The sequence below is a fragment of the Spinacia oleracea genome, chromosome 4 (assembly GCF_020520425.1).
Source record: "Spinacia oleracea cultivar Varoflay chromosome 4, BTI_SOV_V1, whole genome shotgun sequence".
NCBI lineage: Eukaryota > Viridiplantae > Streptophyta > Magnoliopsida > Caryophyllales > Amaranthaceae > Spinacia > Spinacia oleracea.
This window is the reverse complement of record NC_079490.1, coordinates 63,708,894-63,727,562: the sequence shown is the minus strand read 5'-3', so window position 1 is coordinate 63,727,562 and position 18,669 is coordinate 63,708,894. Positions and strand designations below refer to the sequence as shown.

General features: G+C 43.8%; 1 protein-coding gene across 1 annotated transcript; it reads left to right on the top strand.

Annotated features, from left to right (window-relative positions):
* The first annotated feature begins 15,786 nt into the window (after window positions 1-15,786).
* On the top strand, window positions 15,787-16,737 carry LOC110802920 (uncharacterized). Its single transcript, XM_022008369.2, has one exon. The coding sequence runs from the start codon at window positions 15,787-15,789 to the stop codon at window positions 16,735-16,737; it is 951 nt and encodes a 316-aa protein (XP_021864061.2).
* The last annotated feature ends 1,932 nt before the right edge of the window (window positions 16,738-18,669 follow it).

The window sequence follows — 18,669 nt, the reverse complement described above, 5'->3', positions numbered from 1 at the left end:
GGGAGCCGAGATTCGTTATGCGGTTCTGCCCGTTCACATTAATATGCTGATTTTCATGTCGTCCCAACTTGATGGGGAAATAAACGCGGGGTAGGATCGTTTCACCCTTCGGCTATTTTGATTACCTACAAGCACGAGTATTTCCTTCACTATCCTCAGTGGAGTCGCCACTGTGAGGGGGTCGAAAAAGCACGAGGCTAATGCGTGACCTCGTCCCTCGTGGGTGTGACGATTCTTTTTATTCAATCAAGTGTAATTGGATTTCCTGTGAGTATACACCCAATTGACTAGTAATATAGGAGTCGCCATTCAGTTTTTAACGACAATGAGAAAAACTGACAAAACCCGGTTATCGTGACATAAAGGGAGTGTAATTATGTTTGACCACGACGGCCGTAGGTTCCCTTGTGATCCCTGGTGTGGGGATCTCTCAATATACACCCGCAAGGTAGAGATTGAGGGTTCGGGGGACTGTAACTACCGAGAGGAGTACTTCGCTCGTCGATAACTCCAGAGGCAGGATATCCTTACTAGCTCAGCATAAATAATTGAAGGGACATGCGTTAACTATTAAACTAATCTGAGTTGATTTTAGCAATATGCAACATATAATACTAATTCGATCGTGTTTATCTGATTTAAATAGCATTAAGGGACCTAGCATGATAATCCGATTTCCCAAAAATATTATGTTTGTTAGGCGTGATAGAACAATCAGATTAGGTTAGTTTAACAGTTTATAAAAAGGGCGAGGAAAGCAGTTAAATCATCGAAAAGGGACACATTACGACGCACCCTTGAGAGGTGCGTCACGGTTCTCAGAAAACTAACCACTTTGACTTTGCTATTTCTCCTTTTTATTTAACGAATCTCAATTATGGGACAGGATGCGTTCTGTTCGATTTATGGATCGATTGCGACAGAACGCGTGAACAGTTTCGCAGCGAGAGGATTAGGCTAAGGGTTGGAGTCAATACTCAGAATATAATTGTGTGTTGTTGTGTGTTCCTTCACGTCGAATTTAGGGGGCTATTTATAGGGAAGAGTTCGTGGAAAGATAGAATTGCAGAGTTCTAATCCACAAAGAATTAGGAAAAAACACGTACCCAGGTATTTTCAGCGCCCAGGCCTGGGCGCCGAAGATTTCGGCGCCCAGAGCCAGGCGTTGAAAATAGGATCTGGGCTGTTTTCTTTAGTCAGATTCGAATTCCTGAAATCCGTAGAGTTTGAGATTAATTCGAGTCTTTTAACGCGTATCAATTTTGTGACGGAATGCATCCGGGCCCGTTACGAACTCTAGGCTCGTTAGGATTTCAATTAATACGTAACTCTTATTTCCGAATCATATTAGGAATAGGATTCTCGCAGTTTTCTATCTCATTTAGGATTTATGTTGGAATGCAACACCTAATTCTGACAGGTTTCTATCTTTTATGATCTACCAGTTTTAGAAGCTACCTTTTACGGCAGTTACTATTTTTAGCAGGTTTCCATAAATAGCAGGTTTCGGGTGAAATGAAATGGGGAATCGAGATTCGTTTATTTTATAGGAGATGCGTTGTCAAGTGGAGTTTTACGTCTTCATCATCGAACCTTTCCCTTGCGGGAATGGGGACAAAAGTAGGTGTCTACAGTTAGCCCCCACTTTGACCGAGTCTTGGAGTAAGACGATGGTCAAAGTATTAGACGGAGTGCGTCACACAAGCCACGGTGTATTGTGACCTATTTTGCGAGGGTCTCACGAGCCCCCGAGTGATAACATTTGACTTAAGGGTCATCACTTGAAGTGTCGACATATCCCTCACGTGTCATTGGGATTTGTCAACTGATAGTATAGAAACTTCCTCACTTTGTCATTGGAAGAATCTAAAGGTGCGTAGAAACTCCCTCACTTTGTCATTGGGAGTAGCTACAGAGTTTTTCGAAATCAAAGCTATAAAGTGTAATTGGGCCTGGCCAAGCCCAATCACCAGGTAAAACGTTTTTTAAAGATTCTCATTTTCAGGGCTAGCTAAACGAGAAAACCCCCTTTTTTTTATAGGACGTAAAACGAAGGAAAATCCAGCACCCTTGTTTTTATAGGACGTAAAACGAAGGAAAATCCAGCAAAAGTTATCGCTGCAGCGACTAAGGACCTGCGCGGTTAGTGACGCAGACCCCGCCAGCTGAAGATGGCGAGCTTGTCCGCTGAGGGTGGACGCCCCGTCCGTTTGAAGTGGACGAATCTGTTTTGATGTTTTGAAAATAAGGACCTACGCGGTTTTTGACGTAGACCCCGCCGGCTGAAGATGGCGAACCTGTCCGCTAAGGGTGGACACCCCGTCCGATAGAAGTGGACGAATCTATTTTGAAATTTATTTTGCTTTTTTGAAAATAAGGACCTACGTGGTTTGCGCCGTAGACCCCGCCGGCTGAAGATGGCGAGCCTATTTTAAATTTGAAGATTTTATTTTTGTCAAAAACTGAGGACCTGCGCGGCTAGTGACGCAGACCCCGCCCGCTGAGGGTGGGCGAGCCCTGTCCGCTGAGGGTGGACGTCCCTGAATTCGTTTTCTTTTCGATTTGGGAACTCGCTCGGTTTGTGACGCGATCTTGCCGACTGAAGATGGGCAAGTTCCTATTTCTTTGGCTCTTTGTGATTTCTTTTGAGAATTTCTTTTTATTTATTCTTGTAAGAGCGAATTCTTTCGAGGGATGCTCGAATTTTTAGTTGTAACCTGAACGTGGGCCGACAACGTGTTCAGACGGATCTTTGTCTTGCGACCGTCCGCTCTCGTGATTTTGAGCTAGTCTTTACGGCTCGACTTGGTCTTTGATCAGAGGACCGTGCACAAGTGTCAGTGACGTCCTTTCGATGAGGTCGAACCTGTTGTTGTTCTTTTTTGAGATATTCAAACATGATATGGTGTATGGCGTAGTCCGGGAATGTGATCTTGATTGTGAGCTCCTCGTTGGAGTCTATTTTTTTCACGAGCCCCCAAGCACTGGGGCTCATCGGTTGTTTTTCGCATCTTGTAATTATGTTTGGGGTCATGCTCGTATGTGCGAGCGACCTTCTATAGTAGTGTGCTACTTTAGCGAAGCCGTGGAGTGCGACTTTAGTTTTCAGGTGACATCCGGTTTTAGCTCGGCCTGGATTAACCCTTTGACAGATAAACATTTTTTGGAAAACCAATGACTTGACGACACATGTTTTGGTGTTTCGAAGAATGACCATGATATTTAACTTGTTTTTGTTTGAAAAGTGTACATAAGCATTTTCTGAGACGAGTCTAAGTTTCGACCAAGTTTTAATGTTATTATTTTTTCTTGCTTATTTGGGAGCTAAAGGTGCTTTGGGCTTGATCCTACTTGCAACAGGGCCTCGTTTTTTAGCAACACGGTCTTAAGTCCTTTCCTGTTCCGTGTTTTGTGAAATCTGGGCCTTGGGCTGCATTTTCAGCGCCCAAGTTCAGGCGTTAAACATTTCGGCGCCCAGGCATGGGCGCTGAAAGTCCTTTCCTGGTAATATTTGATTTTCGGATTTCCTAACACGTTTCCGAATGGGATCAGGATGTCATTGGGTGCGTTCAGCTATATATAGGGGCTAGATACGTCCTTATTTTCCACCACTCTCAAATTCTTTCTCTCCTTTTGCTGTGCTCTAATTATTCACCGCTTTTGCCATGTCGATCCCTACTTTCTCACTCCAACGGACTGTTAGGCGTTGGCCTCGGGCGCTTACTCCCACAGAAAAAGCTTTGTTAAAAGAATACCACTTAGAGGCACTTTTAGGTTTACAACAAATTAATATTGATAATAACTTTCTGCATGGTGCCCTAAGCTTTTGGGACTCCGATCATCATGTTTTTGCCTTTCGGGGCAATGAAATATGTCCTTTGCCTGATGAATTTGCTGCGATCCTTGGTTATCCTACTAATGCTACTCTTGTTACCCCTGGCACTATTGAAGAGGGTAAAACAACCATAAGGGCTTTCCTAGGGCTAGATGATAACATGTTTGCTGAAATTGTTGTAGATGATAAGGTTAACTTGGCGAAACTTGTAAAACATCACCTTAGGCCTAGTAAGAATATGACCGAACAAAAATTGAACATCCGAGCCCTTGTATTTTGTTTGTTGAATCATTATTTGCTGTCGAATAATAATGGTGAGTTCGGTGACATAAGGTTGATCCCCTTGATTAGCCAGATGGAAAGTTGCTATTCTATTATGCCGTTGGTTGTTGCTGAGACTTTGCTGAGTGCGGATGAACTGAAGAAGGGCGCCAAATCTGAATATTTTAAGGGGAGCCCCCTATTGCTGCAGGTAATCGATCTTTTCCTTGCGCACATGTATGTTTTTTTTGCATATATTTCTTTTGCCTGGGGCTGAGTTTCAGCGCCCAGGGCTGGGCGCTGGAATATTCGGCGCCTGGTCCTGGGCGTTGAAACTGCGCCCCAGGAACCGTTTTTTCTTTCTTTTCATTCTTTTGATTCGATCGTACCTGTTTTTTTGCAGATTTGGCTTGCGGAACGGCTTAGACTTTTGGAAGCTCCTGCCGATCCTAAACATTATCGGCCTATAGCTTTGGGTAACCGAAAATACTTGCACCAAGGCCAGGACGAGGCCGAATGGACCTCCTTTTTTACTTATGGTATTTGTTCTATTAAGTGGGTGGTACCCTGGTGGGGTTTGACTACTATGACAGGGGGTTCTGATGTATCGGTTTATATTTCTTTGTTGGGGCTATCTCGTCCCATTTATATTTTCCCTTACCGAGTCATGCGTCAATATGGTTTAAGGCAGACTATCCCCTTTTCTGATACGGTACCACCTAAGGTAGCGGCCTTTTCACAAACACGGGTCTTAGCGTGGGCTAAGTATTATGATGGTCTCCCGCGTTGGGCCGTAGCTACAAATGGCTTTGTGGGTCTTTCTGAAAACTACAAGTTGTGGATGAGTTCCGATGACAAAGATGTGAGGACCGAGGCTCGTAATGGGGAGCCGGCTGAGCTTTTGATACCTCGTATTCGTGTTAAGTATGAGGGTCCTGATTCTGCCAGACCTCGTACCTATAGTATTAAGACTGTGAAAGCTCGTCCTGATCGAAAGGGAAAGGAAGTTCCTCCCTGTTCCAGTTTCAGGCCTAAAAAGATGCCTAACATGAAGGGGCCTGCTGTTGTTAAAAGAAATGCAAGCTCTCGCGGAGATCGTCGCCGGAAAAATGTATGGGTTAGGAAGGTTCAGCCGCCTGTAGAAACAGTGGCTAGTCTAGTTGATGATAATAACCCTTCTCCCACCATTGCCTGTGCCTTCGAGGATGAGCGGGCTATAATTGAGAATGTTTCTGAAGCCTTGACATCTTTGGAAGTTAGTGTCCAGGAGCCGGTTCTTATGGAGATTGATATTGGGGCGGCGCAGAAGACTGTGGGGGTGGATCCTGCGAATATTGCTCTCTACAAGACTTTATTTGATGATCCGGAAGAACTAGAGTAGTGTAGTTCTTGCTAGGGTGTAGGTGCCCTTTATTTATTTCAGTTGTGTTTGTTTTTTATTCCTAACACTTTGTTTTCCTTCTTATTATATTTTAATAAAGGCGTATTTTTAGTTTTCATTTTCACTCTTTTATTTTGTTTCTCCTCTTTTTTATGTATTTTATACGTCTAACACTTTTTGCACAAAGAATATATTTTTTTTTATTTGGACCGAATCCTTGGTAAGGATTGCCTACGTATCTTGTCAGAATCAGGTCGCGCGTAGTTCTAGCTTTAGAATAAGTTCTAGTATGCCGGATTTCGGTAGATATGTCCTGAAGTGGAAACATATTACTTAATCGGTCAAATGAGTGAAGTATTTATCATTATTTTCATCTGCCGTTTTTTTTTTGCCATAGGTTGCGTAAAATTCGACTAATTTGTATAGCTATATTCTTGGTAAACCTATTTGGGTACGTATTGTACCCCCCAAGTGTTCGTTATTTTTCCGTTGTGTGCGGATAAAATGACGAGCACTTCTGAAAAGAAAACTTTTGGCAGGCAGAGAGTTTCAACGCCCAGGCTGGGGCGTCAGAAATTTCGGCGCCCAGCCCTGGGCGCTGAAAATGACTTGGGCGGTCAATTTTTGACGCTTTGCTTCACATGTTCTTGCGTTTATTTCTATTCCTTTTTTTTTTGTGCCTTGATATTTTGCTTCGTATTTAAAGTTAATTTTGAGGCTATCTTGGAGGCTTTTTTGACTGTTAGCGTGAAATGCACTTTTGTCCGGATTAATTTTTTTCATTGGTGACTCGAAACAGTTTTGAAAATGGAGTTAGGGTGCGGAAGTTATGAAGATCTTTGTGTAGGCTTTGGAGGTGGGTTGTTAGTGAAGGGTATGATGGAATCTATGTTTTATGAATCTATTTTTTTGGTAATATTTGCATTGTTTTGGATTTTTGATTTCCTTTGATTTTGGGTTGCATGGATTGGCTCTTATGATGACACAGGTTGGCTTTTTAGGTTTTGGGGATATGAATGGGATAGTGTGGTTTATTTTGTGGGTTTCGGGAATTGGTTCCCATGGCACTATTTCAAAACCGAGTGGGCTTTGTTTGTTGGGCCTATAGTGGGCCGCCTCTTTATTTTTGTATTTTGCAAGTACATTTGGTGTTTATTTAGTGTTAGAATAAAAATTTTAGGAGAAATATTACGCCTTTATTGATTCGGAAAGTAAGGAAAACACACTGAAATAAAACTGACCCATATTCTAAGGGGCCTTAGGACCATCTAAAGTCTCTATTATTTTTTTATCAATCCAAAGAACTACTAGGCGCTTTTTTACTAATGGTGCTCTATGTGGCTCAAGCCTGGGGTTTAGTCTCATAAAACTTTGGTCCTTCACCGGTACTCATCTTGAATTTCATTCCTTTTGCGTTGACCCACTGATATGTCTTCACCCATCCGTTCTCGACCTCTTCTAGTGTTGATGCAGGAGAGATTAACCGGGTTGGATCGAAACCTTCATCTTTTAAAGCTAGGGTAGTCATCACAGTCTCGTCCTCCATAGGCCTCGATTCGTTAAACAATGTCCATAGAGCCTGGTTGTCCAATATTTCAGCTGTTTTAGTCTTGGTGAGGTGGGGTGCCTCATCCAAGGTATGGCAGTCATGGAAAATTTCAAATCCGGGTTTTAGCAAGCCATCCTGAACGAAGGGTTCAGGGAAATCACAGCATGGGTGTTCTTCTCCTTCCCGAACGAACATCCCGTTAAGGGTACTTTGATATGGGGGAAGGAGGGTTGTTTGTTTGGTTTTGTTAAGGCGTAGCCTAGATAGGCGGTCAGCAATATCTTCCTCCGTTGGTTCATAACCTAAGCCAAAGGGAGTAGATTTGTCGGGAAAAGGATGGAATGTGCATTCCTTCTTCCTTATGCCCAATGGGGTTCCTGGAAAATAGCCTTGAGCTAACAGCATTCTAGGGATGACTCGGGATGCATGCGGGTCTAGGAATGCTGGATCATAATCTTCGATGAACTGGATTGTTTCTTCCATTTGAAACCCATAAAGGTCGTCTGCAGTTTCAGCCGTTCCAACCATAGTACAACTGACGTCGAGAGGAGGGGCGCGGATTTCTAGTATTACCCCGTTATGGTTAAGTTTAACCATTTGGTGCAAGGTAGAAGCCACACCTCCTAAGTCATGGAGCCAAGGTCGCCCCAAGAGGAGGTTGAAAGTGGGCTTGATGTCGATTATTTGAAACTCCGTGGTGCGTGCCACAGGCCTGGTTTGTATGGTAAGGTTGATTTTTTCCAATACAGGCCTTCGGGAATTATCATAAGCTCGTACCCCTTGCGTGGAGGTTTGGAAGTCATCGTTTCCTAGCCCCAAGCAATGGGCGGTTCGCAATGGGCAGACATTAACCGCCGAACCATTATCTACGAGCGCTAGGGGGATGTTTTGTCCTTTGCATCCAACCACTAGGTAAAGGGCTTTATTGTGAGCACCCCCCTCTTTGGGTAAGTCTTTATCAGTGAAAACTATAGCCTTTTCCCCGGCATCTCTCGTGACATGGCTAACCAATGAGTCAGGTGTGATATCTGTAGGTACTGAGATGAGGTCAAGTGAGCGAATAAGCTTTTCGCGATGTTCCTTTGAAGTACACATAAGATCCCAGATGGTAATCTCGGCCTTGGTTCTTTTTAGTTGTTTCAGGTGAGGATTTTTAATGACTTCCGCGACGGTAGCGTGCCGTCCATTCTCAGGAGTTTGCCTAACCGGGATGTCGTCCATAGGAGGTGGGTGAATGTCCGGTTGGTATATTCTTGCGGATCGGGTGAGGTTGTCGACCTCGGGCTCCTGAGGGGTGGTGTCAATGAGAGCATACCCGGGCCAAGTTTCAGTGAAGAAGTCCTGGCCCGAGACTTGAGATAGGTAAATATCTTCAGCATCATCGTTCCACACACCGCATACTTCTCTCTCGATTCGATCCATAGGGACCACAACGAGTGGTGCACCTTGAGGTGTAATATACACCGTGGGGTCGAAATTCTCTGGTTGGTCGAGAGAGATGTGACAAGAGCCGAGTGGGCTCTTGTTGTTGTTGGGTTTGCCAACGTTAGGGAGAGGTATCACTTCATCCTCTATCATGTCCTGGATCGTATGTTTTAGACTCCAGCAGTTTTCAGTGTCATGCCCATTTCCTTGATGGAATTTGCAGTAAGTACCTTCGACCCAATATTTGTTTTTGACAGGAGGGTCACGGGTGGGGCCCATAGGTCTCAACTTTCTTTGATTGGTTAGTCTTTCAAAGGCTTGTACCAAAGTCGACCCGAGTGGGGCAAACTTTCGGTCTCGGACCCATCTTGCAGGGTTTCTTCGGGCGGGAGTCTCTTCTACAGCATGGACTTCTTGGGCTTGGGATGTGTTACCCCGATTATAGGTGTTGGTCTTTTATGTGGGTTTGCTCTGTATGGTTTTGGCGAGGTCGTCCTCGATCTTTATTCCCACATCATAAACTCTTTTGAAAGTGTCGAGTCCCAGGTACCTAAGGTGTTGTCTGTAAGCCGGGTCCAGGTTGTCAATGAATTTTTGGACCAATTCGGTTTCGGGAGGCCTATTGATTAGCTGGGCCGCCTGGTCCCTCCATCTAGCAAAGTAGGTTGTGAAACCCACATTTTTCTTTTGGAAGAGAACTTCCAGCTCGCGCATGGTGACTTGGAAATCCATGTTCGACGAGTATTGCTTGATGAAGACATTGACAAAGTCTTCCCAAGTGGGGAAGAGCTTAGGGTCCTGGTGATAGTACCATTTGAGCGGCACAGGTTCCAAGGACAAAGGAAAGGCAGGTAAGTACATGGACTTGTCCACGCCTTTCAAGTTCATGGTATTCACAAAGCTCAGTAGATGATCACGAGGGTTGTCCGTGGCCTTGAACTTTGGTAAGTCAGATGAACTGAACTTTTCTGGTAGTTTGCCAGGAAAAGGTTCAGGATCGAGGGAGAAGTATTTGCTCCCCATGGTTTGCTGTAGGACCATTTTTTCAATCCTCTTCTCGTTATCGAGGTCATTTTTGGCTTGCGCAGCCGCTAAAGCTTCATTTTCCATTTTCAGTTGGCCCATAAGTTGGGTCATTTGGACCATCTGGTCTCGCAAATCTTCGATGGACATGTTTGAAGGTGCGAATCGAGGTTGGGGAAGCGGAGATCCTTGAAATGAGGGAAGACGGACGGAGCTTGGAGTTACTAAACCTGGTGTTGGCGATGTATCTTCGAGACGCACTAACCGTTGATTCCCTGATCGGCACCAAGTGGCAGGACCAGTCCTAGGCATAAGATAAGCTAAAGTTTAGGTTCCCAAAGTTTCAAGCATTAATTAGTCTAGACTTCGACTCTCTAAATTGGTTTTTCACTTTTTCTCTTGTCGGTACACTTTTTGGTTTTTTTTTTATTTTGTTCATTCTTTGGATTTTCGAAACACTTGCCCGTGTGACATTCATAGTTGTTAGCATGTTCGGTTTTGGTGCCGAGCATTGCCGTCGTAGGAGGCCCCACAACGACACAAAGAGTTATTAATTTTTTTACGAGTCTCTTTTGAAATCGAGCGCTTTTCTTAGGCCCTCGTAGCAATTCTTTTTTACGAACATTTTTTGCGCTACGTATTTCCCTTTCGCGCGGGCACCGAGGCTGCTGCGCCTGACCAGAAGGCCAAGCAGCAACTTCAGCGCCCAGCGAGGGGCGTGAGAAATTCTGGCGCCCAGCCAGGGGCGTTGAAAATTCGTCCCTGGCTGGTTCTCGTTTTCTGTCTTCTGTTTATGCGACTTCGACTTGCGTGCTTGCCTAATAACGTCCTTTACGCGTAACGACGTTTGTGGGATTCGTTACAGGCCATCCCGAGCGTCGCTTATTTTGTGGCGATCATTCGGGTTTGCGGAACACATGTTTCGGTATAACTCTTTGGCAAATTAGTCTATGAATGTTTGGGCAATTTTTAAGGTCGTTAGTTTTCTAGGATAGTTTGTCACACACAATCACATATTTCGCTACACATAACTACATTACAAACATGGATTTGAAAATTAAATATGCCACGTAGTTTATGATAGGCTTCTATGGGTAGTTTATTTGCGCCTGGCTTGGTACCGCTTCTATCGTAGATCCAACACATGCCCCGGTCGAGGTAGTGTCTTTAACAGACGAATTTCGCTCAAGAGGCCAACCCGCAAGTGCAAGCCAAGGGGGCATGCAGGCGAGAGGGACCTAATGAGCGAGCGATTGGGTTCGGGATAAGTGTACTACCTGCACAAGTACCGAGTGGGAAACATGCGCGGCGTATGCACCCCCTATTGGCGAAAAAAGGTATCCTTAGTCCCAACTCCCGAGGGAGCCGAGATTCGTTATGCGGTTCTGCCCGTTCACATTAATATGCTGATTTTCAGGTCGTCCCAACTTGATGGGGAAATAAACGCGGGGTAGGATCGTTTCACCCTTCGGCTATTTTGATTTCCTACAAGCACGAGTATTTCCTTCACTATCCCTAGTGGAGTCGCCACTGTGAGGGGGTCGAAAAAGCACGAGGCTAATGCGTGACCTCGTCCCTCGTGGGTGTGACGATTCTTTTTATTCAATCAAGTGTAATTGGATTTCCTGTGAGTATACACCCAATTGACTAGTAATATAGGAGTCGCCATTCAGTTTTTAACGACAATGAGAAAAACTGAAAAAACCCGGTTATCGTGACATAAAAGGAGTGCAATTATGTTTGACCACGACGGCCGTAGGTTCCCTTGTGATCCCTGGTGTGGGGATCTCTCAATATACACCCGCAAGGTAGAGATTGAGGGTTCGGGGGACTGTAACTACCGAGAGGAGTACTTCGCTCGTCGATAACTCCAGAGGCAGGATATCCTTACTAGCTCAGCATAAATAATTGAAGGGACATGCGTTAACTATTAAACTAATCTGAGTTGATTTTAGCAATATGCAACATATAATACTAATTCGATAATGTTTATCTGATTTAAATAGCATTAAGGGACCTAGCATGATAATCCGATTTCCCAAAAATATTATGTTTGTTAGGCGTGATAGAACAATCAGATTAGGTTAGTTTAACAGTTCATAAAAAGGGCGAGGAAAGCAGTTAAATCATCGAAAAGGGACACATTACGACGCACCCTTGAGAGGTGCGTTACGGTTCTCAGAAAACTAACCACTTTGACTTTGCTATTTCTCCTTTTTATTTAACGAATCTCAATTATGGGACAGGATGCGTTCTGTTTGATTTATGGATCGATTGCGACAGAACGCGTGAACAGTTTCGCAGCGAGAGGCTTAGGCTAAGGGTTGGAGTCAATACTCAGAATATAATTGTGTGTTGTTGTGTGTTCCTTCACGTCGAATTTAGGGGGCTATTTATAGGGAAGAGTTCGTGGAAAGATAGAATTGCAGAGTTCTAATCCACAAAGAATTAGGAAAAAACACGTACCCAGGTATTTTCAGCGCCCAGGCCTGGGCGCCGAAGATTTCGGCGCCCAGAGCCAGGCGTTGAAAATAGGGTCTGGGCTGTTTTCTTTAGTCAGATTCAGATTCCTGAAATCCGTAGAGTTTGAGATTAATTCGAGTCTTTTAGCGCGTATCAATTTTGTGACGGAATGCATCCAGGCCCGTTACGAACTCTAGGCTCATTAGGATTTCAATTAATACGTAACTCTTATTTCCGAATCATATTAGGAATAGGATTCTCGCAGTTTTCTATCTCATTTAGGATTTTTGTTGGAATGCAACACCTAATTCTGACAGGTTTCTATCTTTTATGATCTACCAGTTTTAGAAGCTACCTTTTACGGCAGTTACTATTTTTAGCAGGTTTCCATAAATAGCAGGTTTTGGGTGAAATGAAATGGGGAATCGAGATTCGTTTATTTTATAGGAGATGCGTTGTCAAGTGGAGTTTTACGTCTTCATCATCGAACCTTTCCCTTGCGGGAATGGGGACAAAAGTAGGTGTCTACATTAGGGGCTCCCGGGTACATCTCAAATAGACTGTCAGGAGCTCCCGGGTCTATCTATTGTTCAGTAGATTGTCAGGGGCTCCCGGATCTACTTAGAATGGAGAATTCAAGGAATTAGGAATATATGAGATAGGGTTTATACGATTAGAGGAGAACTCAAATAGAAAACCATTAGAAATCCTTAAATACTCATTTTGTTTTGTATTTTATTATTCAAAATTATTTGAAAACGATGTCTAGAACTTTTGTATACTATTTAACTTGTTTATGCTTCTATGATTTCTCTAATATCTATTTTACTGAGTGGAGTGGTGGTTACCAGCTTTGCTGATTCTTTTTCTTTGTTTGGTGTTTGTTTTATTGTTCTCCCCTTTGGGATTGAACCTGCGACGACCCATTTAATTATGGTGAGCAGGAGATGCAGGTAATGGCGTTGAATTTTGGGTACAAGTGAAGTAAAGTTGAGAACTTAGCTAAAGTGTACTTCTATGGAAGATTTTAATAATTGTGTATAAGTTATTTGAATTCTTTTAGTTATATAGTATGAATAGTACTTAGCATTGCATCTACTTTATAAGTAGGTGTAGCAGTAACACCCTGATGGTGTATTGGGAAATTTTATTTGTTGGAATGATGTAATTGAAGCAGGTTAAAGAAATTTTGACGTAATTCCCTAAATAATATTTTAGGTTGTCCATATTTAGGGGAAGTGCTGCCGAAATTTTTATTAATTAGTTAAGTTAAAATTTAATTAGTGTTTTTAAGATAAGCTTAAATAGAGGGGTGTTACACCGATAATCCCACCCTATAAATAGGTGATGAATAATCACAATTTATATATCATATTCTCAAGTATTCATATAGTTTTAGATTAAACTAAGCTTAATAATTTGCCCAATAATTAAGTACGAATAACATAAAACCTTAGGCTAAATTCTAGTTAATTGAATCTAAGGCGGATCCGAACGTGATGTGGACTATCTACGGAGGGACGACACTTGGAGTCATAAACTTGTTCTTGTTCGGTTCGGGAACAGCTAGGGAAGGCACGCTACACATGTATGTATCCTAAATTATGCTAATTGATTATGTGGAAATTAATTTGGATTCCTGGCTTTAGAGTTTTTCCGCATGAAATATATGTTTTTATATTTATCATAACTGGTGTGGCCTAAAATAAAAGGCTGCCACATGGCTTTACTAGGATGGCAAAAAAGGAGGGAAAAGATTCTCCAGCATGGATACCCAGAATCCATACTGAGCCCATATCCGCATCCAGACCCAGGACCCATCTCTTAGGCCCATGATCCCATTTGATTGGAAAGAGTCCCTGGTCAAATCATGAATGCAAGCCCAACATACAAAGGGCCCAACAGGTCTACTCAGACCTCCTATCATTGGACACATGTCCTAATCTGGGAAAGCACCCAAGCATCAGGTCAGGGTTCGAGGATCAAATCCCAAGAAACCCTAGGACTATAAATAGTGCAGATCCCTAGGTAAAAGGGGCATTCAATTCATTCCCACCTACCTTAAACTATCTTTGCTCTGCCTTCTCTCTAAAATTACTTCTCTCTCTAGCTTATACTTACTTAGGCATCAGAAGGAATATTCCTACGGGAATATTCTTGTTTTTCAGGTTGCCAGAGGATTGTGCTAGCTCATACTTGATACCTCTGAGGAACGCGTGACACGTCATCACCGTAAAAGATCCCACAACATTTGGCGCCGTTTGTGGGGAGGTATAGTATCATTGCTGAGCCACAATCTGAAGGAGAGTATAATGGTGAAGTAGAGAGAGGCGGCCCCGGGAAAGGAGTCAACTCCATATAGAGGAAGAAAATCGAGTTGCAAACGCTAGAAATACGCCGCGCCGAGTTCAGGAGGCCGAGGTGATCGTAGAAGAGGAACCAGTCCTGGAAGCACCTCCACCAGGCGGCCATCTAATCCCCAGTGTCCGGGACGCCGTGCTGGATGAAAATCTGGATTTGCTTGTTTCGGTGGGATCACTGCGCGAAATCCTGGCAGGATTCCAACAACAAATGAATAAAACCTTCCGACAGCAGATGAGTACCACGTTGCAGGATGAAATATGAAGGAACATGTTGATCTACAGCACTGAAAGGGCGGCTCCGCAAAGGCCTCTCAGTCTTGGCGTCAATCGGATAAGCAGAATGCCACTCAGATCCAACGTATGGAGAGCAGGAGAAAGTTCCCGTCCACAAGCTAGCCGAGGAGCCAGTCCTTTGGCAGAACGCTCGGAGATTGACCGCTGCCATCAAGCCTTTCTGCCTCGGCGAGAGCAGGCCGTGAGACCACCTTCCCGGGTAAACCCACTGGCCATCTTGCGGCCATCCTCTAGATGTCAGGAACACTATGAAGCTGAATCCGAACTATCAGACACTGGATCTACTCTAGTTATGGAGGATCCCCCATTTTACCCCTCTAATCCGACAAACCCAGATGACGCCTAATAGAGTGAGCATGCGTCCTCGTATGATCTCCAGCCGCCGTGAACCAACTTACCATATCCAACAGGGGTTGAATAACTTGACGTTAAGGCACATGAGCACTCCCTTCTCTGAGGACATAATGAATGCCCCTAAAGAACCTAAAGTCAAAACTCCCACCATTGAAGCTTTTGACGGCACCACCGACCCAGACATACACCTAGTTGCATACCGTCACCACATGTATGTTCAAGGAACCAATGAGGCCACATGGTGCAAATACTTTCCTGCCACCCTTAAAGGAGTGGCGTCCAAATGGTTTGAACAATTTCCCCCAGGATCAATTGCCTCTTTCAACGAGCTGCAAACCTTGTTCTCCACCAGGTTTATGGCACACAAGGAAGAAAGGAAAACAAGCATGCATTTGGGACGCACTCAACAAGGAAATGATGAGTCTTTGAGAAGCTATGTTAAGCTATCCCGGATCTGCCTGATGGTGTCTCCTTCGATAACTTTATCAGAGGATTGAAGAAAGGGTCATTCAAATTTGACTTGGTTAAGAAGAGTGTTCGGACTATAGCTGAAGTTTTGGACGAGGCCATAGCATTTATCCATGCAACAGAAATATGCAGTGCGTCCAAGGATGGAAAGGCGGGTGAGGCGACAAATTCCTCAGGCAAGAAAGAGAAGATAGACAGGAAAGCCCCACGGGTAAATGGTACTTGGGCTCTTTCGAAAGAGCATGATACCAATTTCCCCGGATAGAAGATAGGACATCCACAAGAAAGAGAATATTTCAAATACAATATAGACCTTCTCACGATCCTAGTGGACGTCGGGACCAGGTTTGATCTTGAATGGCCCTTCCCCATGAAATCTCCTGCTGAAAGTCGAGATCCTAAGCTGTATTGTCAGTTCCACGAAGATATAGGGCATGACACCAAAGAGTGCAGAAGCCTGAAGAGAGCCCTGGACGGCCTAGCCTCCAAGGGGCACCTAAAGAAGTACCTGCAAAGGAGCACTCACGGCACGGGGAAGAATCAGTACAAGAAAAACAAGTCACCTGTCTCAGCTACAGAGGGAAATCACAGCGAAGGGGGATTTGTAGCCGTCATATCAGGAGGACCAGCTGCTGGGGGACCCACCATGAAGGGACAGAAAGATTACGCCCGTCGTCTAGGTCAAGTAATGTTGTCAGGGAAGTCACCAATAGACCCATTCCCTCGGATAGAGATATGTGAATCGGATGGTGGACGTGTAGCCACCCCGCACGACGACCCTCTCGTGGTCGAAATCAAAATCTCCAACATGAGGGTAACGCGCATCTTAATAGACACAGGAAGTTCATCTGACATAATGAGCATGGAGTGCCTCAGCCGCCTAGCTCATGATCCTAAAACCATAGAGAGCATCCACTACCCTATCATTGGCTTTGGGGGAAGCATCATACACCCTGTGGGCGTCATCAACTTGCCGGTTCGGATTGGAGAACGTAAAGATGGACGAAATATAGGGGTGGACTTCCTAATCGTCAAAAACCTAACGGCATACAATGTCATTTTGGGACGCCCCACCTTGAACAAGATTAAAGCAGTGGTTGTCACTCATCTCATGCTCCTGAAGTATGTATGTGGCGATGGGGAAATAGGGACTATACATGGAGATCAACAGCAAGCAAGAGACTGCTACCTCACAACTCTTAACCCATCAGCATGGAAGAAAGTCCCAGCTGGGACCAAAGGCAAAAGGAAATTTGAGGAGGAGCCACCCACCGCCAACGAGAGTATCCCAATCAAGATAGGCGGCGTCACGAGTGGTTAATTGAACGACGACCTTAGAAGTGGCCTAAATTAATTAACATTAATAAAGACGTGAAAGAGAAAACAAAACTCAAAGAAGAAGTCATTTAATATGGACGCCCTCTCCTTTGAAGGCGTCACAGAAGACTAATCGGTTGACGGCCTAAGAAGTGGCCTAGATTAGCGCCCCATATTAGGCTGATCACCTAAACACTGGGGTAACCGTCCACAATTGGACAAGAAAGTGTTTCTTAAAAGTCAGTATAAAACTGAAATGGAATAATAACACAAGTGCACAGAAGGCACAAAATATTCATACACGCGCACAAGGCGCAACAAACCCCAAATAAAAATAATGCCCAAGGGCATCAATGTTATTACTGAAGGAAATAATGCCCTTGGTCCAAGTATGCATTTAATGATAAGTCTAATAAATACGGTTCAGTATTAATTGCCAAGTTAATAAATTCAGTGAGATCAAGTGAGCTGAATGCCTAGCTAGAGGCCGCTTCAGTTCAAGAGGAATTAATGATATTAATCCACAGCTTACTCTTGACTGAACCCTTAGGGTCACACAAATAGTACGTAAACGGATCAAGTATTTAATGGCATTAAATACTCCATCTATGGATATTCGGAATCGACGGATCTTGGTTTCAGTGGGAGCTGAGATCGTCAAAGGCAAGCAAATGAATACTCCGGAAACGATGATATTGCTGGAAACGAAAATATGGATCGTATCGGAAATATAAATATTATCCAAGTAGTAGATGTTGTCGGAAACGGAAACATGGTACGTATCGGAAAGTATTATTGGAAATGGAAATATTGCCGGAATCGGAAATATTGCCGGAAACGGAAATATTGTCGGAATCGGAAATATTATCGGAATTGGAAAATAATTCCGGAAACGGAAATATTAAATATTTGTTCGAAACGGAAATTAATTCCGGAATCGGAAATATTAAATATTGTTCGTATCGGAAATAAATTCCGGAATCGAGAATTTAATCGGAAGCGTATCGTACGAATTAGCATCGGACGAGGCCTGCCAGACGAAGGCCCAGCACGAAGCCGGGCCATCGCCCAGCAAGCCAAAGCGCAACAAACACACGCCAAGCCTCGACCAGGCCCAACGCGAAGCCAAGGCCCAGCCAAGGCTTGGGCGCGCATGCGGAGCAAAGGGGGTTGCGACGAGTTGGGCCTTGCGCTGTGCGCTCGGCGTGGGCCGCAAGGCCTGCGTGTGGGTGTGCGGTGCTTGTGCGCCACTCGTGAGTGTGTTACTCGAATCCTAAAGCTACCGGGATTCGTCATATGATTAAATCTAATCCTAACAGAAAAAGTTTATTTAAATAGAGTCCTAGCAGGATTCTAATTAAATAAATTAGTATTCTAATAGGATTATAATTCCTTTTCCATAACTCTATAAATAGGTGCCTAGGGTCACATATTTAAAAACAATATGGAATTATTCAAAGGTAAGATTTTGGAGCAAAAATCAGCCAAACACTTGCAACCTATTTAGCCGAAAATCCTAGGAACCTTAAGGGCGATTCTAGTTGGTCAAGCTTAAGGCGGATCCGGACGTGCTGTGGGCTATCTACGGAGGGACGACACTTGGATTCCTAAAGACTTGTTCTTGTTCGGTTCGGGCGCAGCTAGGGAGGGCACGCTACAAAGTGTATGCATCTGAATTATGCTAAATGATTATGTGTAAATAATATGTTTCCTGGCATTAAGGTTTTCCGCATGATTTATGTTTTGTCATATGTATCATAACCTAACAGTGGTATCACGAGCCTCTTATTCTTTTCATAATCTAAATTGCATGACATGGTTAAATTTTACAAATTTACAAAGAATTAAAAGGGGTGATTAATTTTCGTAATTGTTAATTAATTGCAAATTGCGTTTATTTAATTATAAGTACACAGTTTTTCGGCAGTTTTTCGGC

Coding starts and splice junctions, on each gene's coding strand:
- LOC110802920 (XM_022008369.2), top strand. CDS start 15,787: ATGAAATCTCCTGCTGAAAGTCGAGATCCTAAGCTGTATTGTCAGTTC.